General features: G+C 37.2%; 1 protein-coding gene across 1 annotated transcript in view; it reads right to left on the bottom strand.

The window, feature by feature from the left end:
- RSF1 (remodeling and spacing factor 1) overlaps positions 1-6,000 on the bottom strand; it is a 165,161-nt gene that overhangs the window by 30,483 nt on the left and 128,678 nt on the right. The window contains 2 exon segments of the mRNA XM_007455302.1: positions 1-2; positions 5-789. The exon segment at positions 1-2 is cut by the window's left edge and continues 991 nt beyond it. Coding sequence (XP_007455364.1) covers positions 1-2; positions 5-789 — 787 coding nt within the window.

Genomic DNA, 6,000 nt, shown 5'->3' with positions numbered 1-6,000 from the left:
TCCCTAAAGTGACCACTTCTTTCTCAAGATCACCTATTTTCATACTCGTTATGACAGAATTTAAAGACTCTGCTCCATTTCCCTCCATGACGACACTTCTGTCCTTAGAGGGGCTACAGCTATCTTCCTTTGTATCATAAAACTTCATCTCCATCTGTTCTGTCTTAAAATTTGGAGTTACCCTTTCATCACTAACTTCTCCATTTACCAGCTGTTTCCCTTCATGACCAAAAGTAGTGATTGTAGAGATCCTTTTACAAGTCTCTTCCTCTTGTTTCATTTCATCTTTCAAAAACTCTTTTGTTGGAGTAACTGATTTACACAAAGGTCCTTTGATTGGACTGTCAAAATCATCACTCAGTTTAATTTCTCGTTTTTTTAGTGGTATCTTGGCCTGCTGGTCATTTTTAAGTTTCTCAGTTTCTTCACTAGACTTCTCAGTGATTTCTTGAGAAGATTTAACATTGCCAGCAAAATCTAGCCTCTCAGGCTCTAGCTTCTCCATGCTACCTTTGATATCTCTAGGATCTGCTCTACATTCCTTCACTTCGACTTTTACAGGTTTGACATTTTCCTTGAAGGAATCACTTTCTTCTTTGATAATCTTTTTTTCTTCGCTTTCTGGCAAAGGTTTTTCTAGCTTCACTATGACAGGCAGTTTTACAAGTTCCTTTTCATCTTCTTTTTCTATTTTCACAGTAGTCTCTTCTAGAGCATTGGGTGTAGAACAGTTTTCTGAATCTATTGGCTGCTCTTCACTTTTCATCTTTTCACTTTCCTTCCGTTGCTCTAAAAATCAGAAAACGTTCACATGAATCTAAGCATTCAAGATTATAAAATATATAAGGCAAAACATAAAATATATTTCCATTCGAAGTTTCTCTCTTAAAAGAGGTGGCTTCTGTCACTGGACATCTGACAATAAAAAATAAAATCGGACAGTAAAGAAAATTACCAAACTCTGAAGTACAACTTTTAGATATTAAAAAGACTATTATTTAGAAAGACTCAGGTTTCTGCTTTATACTTTTAGCTTCAATGTTCTCAATGAATGTAAATATTTAGGCAGCTCAAATAATTTATTCAAGCTCCAGTGATGGCTCAAAAATATGAAACTAAGAATATATCATAAAACATTTCCAAAAGACCATATTTGTTTTAAAACCTGACAACTGTTCTTCTTTGCAAGTCACTGAGCACTTTATTTAACTAAGGTAACATGAGCAAGGCAGTGGGAAAATGTTTTATGCTTTATCAGGTTATAAAAGTAACAATTCTGTACAGAAAATGAAAAACAGAGAAACAAAAAACATGCCCATAATCCAAATACCCAGAGGCAATCACTATTAATATTTTATTTTAGGTTACTCCCTTCTAGTCTTATATATTTTTGAGAACACTGGGATCATGCTGCCCCATTTTTCTCACTGAAACATTAGCATTTTCTTATGATATTAAATGCCTTTACAGAAATTGGACTTAATTATGTAACATCCCTCAATATGGTTATATTACAGTTTACTTTATCAAATGCCATAACTGAACATTTCAGAAGTTAGTATTTTATAAGGAAACTATTTGTGTTTATCTGTCAACTCCTCTTTTTACCTTATCGGCTATATATTTCCAACTTTCATGGAGTATCTAATAGTGCAAATTTAAATATAACAAAAGTATGGGGCTTCCCTGGTGACGCAGTGGTTAAGAATCTGCCTGCCAATTCAGGGGACACGGGTTTGAGCCCTGGTCTGGGAAGATCCTACATGCCGTGGAGCAACTAAGCCCGTGCACCACAACTACTGAGCCTGCGCTCTAGAGCCCGCATGCCGCAACTACTGAGGCCAGCGCGCCTAGAGCCCGAGCTCCACAACAAGAGAAGCCACTGCAATGAGAAGCCCACACAACGCAATGAAGAGTAGCTCCCGTGCACCGCAACTAAAAGAAAGCCTGCGCTCAGCAACGAGGACCCAACGCAGCCAAAAATAAAATAAATAAATTTATTAAAAATAAATAAATAAATATAACAAGAGTCATATATAGTAAATATCATAATCTTTGAATGGAATTACAGAGAATGCATATATGCTTTAAACTTGTGCTCAGGGAATCTGAGCAGTGTTTACAGAATTCTTTAACTACTAATTTTACCTAAATCTTCCTCACCCTATCCTTGCAACTGAAAAACCTCACTTCTTAATGAAGTTTTACCAAGGTAGGAATTAAAAACTTTTTTATGAACACATTCTTGCCAAGTTGATACACCAGACAGAGTTTCAACATTTTCGTGGGAATAAAATGTAATAGACAGAAGTGAGATGAAGTAGGACATATTCTTTAAGCTGAGAATTCAACGTTTCTTTTAAAAAGTTAAGCACTTTTATTACAAACCACCATTTCTTTTATGTTCAGTCTTACTGCAAATAAAAAATTCAAGAACCACTGATAACTACTGAGAACCTGAGATTATTGTGCCTCCCTCTTTAACTGTCATATACTTATTTAACATATGCATGTCACCAAGAAAATTAAAGACATGGCAGAAATTATCTAGTTTGAATGTTTTCCCTTTCCCACTGATTAAGTCGGTTTAGTAAATTCCTATTCATTGAAATTGGTTAATGTATCAGGAAGTCTAATTAAATATCTTGGTTAACAATTAAAATACAGATTACCATCTTTATAAATAACTTTAGCCTAATACAAAGAATATACTAAACACAATTTCATATTTTTCCTATGTATTTTGGTTCAAAAAGCAACTCAGGGGCTTCCCTGGTGGCGCAGTGATTGAGAGTCCGCCTGCCGATGCAGGGGACACGGGTTCGTACCCCGGTCCAGGAAGATCCCACATGCCGTGGAGCAGCTAGGCCCGTGAGCCATGGCCGCTGAACCTGCGCATCTGGAGCCGTGCTCCGCAACGGAAGAGGCCACAACAGTGAGAGGCCTGCGTACCGCAAAAAAAAAAAAAAAAAAAAAAAAGCAACTCAGGATTCTCATTGTGACTCCCACCCAAGCTAAAATGACACTTTGCTTTTGGGGTGGTGAATGAATAAGTCCTTTAAACTGATTCTGATTTGAGTAACAAGGTGGCAAGATAAAATGAAGAGTAACATTAGGTTCAAGACTCCTAGGTTCAGTAATCCTAATTAAGCTAGTGATGTATCTTTAGATATGTCACAAACTCTCTGATCCTCATATCTTCATGTATAAATAAAGCAGCTGGACTAAGTGACCTCAACAATTATTCTTCACTGGCTTATATTTCTCTTAACCCCAAAATATTCAATATTTTTTTTGGCTTAGCTCTTATAAGAGAAAAACATAACAACAATTATAACTCTAGCTCCTGTACATCACACGGATGTATCCCTAAAACCAAAGACACAAAAACCATGACATGAAATGAAACTTTAAGCACAGTCATAATTGGTAAAAAGGTCATTCAGTTATACAAGCATTTCCAACAACTTCTGTCAAAAGGAAACTAACTGTGAAGGAAGATGCAAATGAGTTTAAGAGACATGAAATTTGAAGTAACAAGACTCAAGGAAAAATTCACCTCTTAAAAAAAAAAAAATGCAACAGCAACATTGCTTGACAAACTTAAGGTGATTCAAGACAAGTGTTACTTACTGTGGGTTTTTAAAGCACATTCATTCACTCATCAATTATCTATTAATCACCTAATTATGGGCTTTCCCACCCATCCCAATCACTATGTAATGAAACACTGAATGTCTACGTAAGTTAACACTGAAGGACATTGCTAGTTACCTATCCAGTATCAATATCCTCTTCTTTCTTACTACTACAACTCTAATTCTGTTCAAGAAAGCACTTGCCTCTTCAGATACCTTATAGCTAAGGGTCATGTGAACCAATTCTGGCCAATGAGATGCATGAGGAAATCTGGGTGAGACTTACAAAGTTCAGTTGAACTATGCCTTCTGCCCCTTCCCCTGCTTTTTTTTTGCAGTACGCAGGCCTCTCACTGTTGTGGACTCTCCCGTTGCGGAGCACAGGCTCTGGACGCGCAGGCTCAGCGGCCATGGCTCACGGGCCTAGCCGCTCCACAGCATGTGGGATCTTCCCAGACCGGGGCACGAACCCGTGTCCCCTGCATCAGCAGGTGGACTCTCAACCACTGAGCCACCAGGGAAGCCCTCCCCTGCTTTTTATCCAGAGTCTGCACACAATACCTGGAGAGGGAACAATCAAAGCCACATGCTAAGGATGGCAGATTAGGAAGGGTACTTGACGGCTTCATGGAGCTGCTGAACCAGACCTGAACTGCTTACCACATGACTTTTTATTACAAGAAAAAAATTTAACTCACACTTGTCAGAATGGCCATCATTAAAAAGAACACAAACAAATGCTGGTGAGGATGTGAAGAAAAGGGAACCCTCATACACTGCTGGTGGGAAAGTAAACTGGTGCAACCACTGTGGAAAACAGGATGGAGGTTTCTCAAAAAACTAAAAGTAGAAATACCATATGACTCAGCAGTTCCACTCCTGGGTATATATATCTAAAAGGAACAACACCACTAATCTGAAAAGATACATGCACCCAATGTTCACAGCAGCATTATTTACAATTGCCAAGGTATGGAAGTAACCTAAGTGTCCATGAAGAGATGAATGGATAAAGAAGATGTGGTAGATATATGCAATGGAATACTACTCAGCCATAAAAAAGAATGAAAGTTTGCCATTTGAAGCAACACAGATGGACTTGGAGGGCATTATGCTAAGTGAAATAAATCAGACAGAGAAAGACAAATACTGTATGATATCACATATATGTGGAATCTAAAAAATACAACATATAGCATTATTGATATATATCAATAAATTAAAAAAGCTTTTATTTTATATTGGAATATAGTTGATTTACAGTGTTATGTTAGATTCAGTGTACAGCAAAGTGATTCAGTAATACATACACATATATCTATTCTTTTCCAGATTTTTTTCCCATTTAGGTTATTTTAGAATATTGAGTTCCCTGTGCTATACAGTAGATCCCTGTTGATTGTTTTATATACAGTAGTGTGTATATGTTAATCCCAAACTCCTAATTTATTCCCCCCCCACCTTTCCCCTCTGGTAACCAGAAGTTTGTTTTCTAAGTCTGTGAGTCTCTTTCTGTTTTTTAAATAAGTTCATTTGTATCACTTTTTTTTAGATTCCACATATCAGTGATATCATATAATATTTGATCTTTCACTGTCCAACTTACTTCACTTAGTATGATAATCATTAGGTCCATCCATGATGCTGCAAATGGCATTATTTCATTCTTTTTTGTGGCTGGGTAATATTCCATTATATATATATACACCACATCTTCTTTATCCATTCATCTGTTGACGGACATTTAGGTTGCTTCCATGTCCTGGCTATTGTAAATAGTGCTGCTATGAACACTGGGGGGCATGTATCTTTTTGAATTATGGTTTTCTTCTAATTTATGCACAGGAGTGGGACTGCTGGATCATATGGTAGCCCTATTTTTACTTTTTTAAAGGAAACTCCATACTGTTCTCCCTAGTGGCTGTACCAATTCACATTCCCACCAACAGTGCAGAAGGGTTCCCTTTTCTCCACACCCTCTCCAGTATTTATTGTTTGTAGACTTTTTGATGATGGCCATTCTGACTGTGTGAGGTGATACCTCATTGTAGTTTTGATTTGTGTTCCTCTAATACGTAGCGGTGTTAAGCATCTTTTCATGTGCTTTTTGGCCATCTGTATGTCTTCTTTAGAGAAATGTCCCTTTAGATCTTCTGCCCATTTTCTGATTGGGTTGTTTGTTGTTTGATTTTTTTTGATATTGAGCTGCATGAGCTACTTGTATATTTGGAGATTAATCCCTTGTTGGCTGCATCGTTTGCAAATATTTTTTCCCATTCTGTGGGTTGTCTTTTCGTATTGTTTATGGTTCCCTTTGCTGTGCAAAATCTCTTAAGTTTAATTAGGTCCCATTTGTTTATTT

This window comes from Lipotes vexillifer, unplaced genomic scaffold (assembly GCF_000442215.2).
Source record: "Lipotes vexillifer unplaced genomic scaffold, Lipotes_vexillifer_v1.1 scaffold276, whole genome shotgun sequence".
Taxonomy (NCBI): Eukaryota; Metazoa; Chordata; class Mammalia; order Artiodactyla; family Lipotidae; genus Lipotes; species Lipotes vexillifer.
This window is presented reverse-complemented; position numbering and strand designations above follow the sequence as displayed.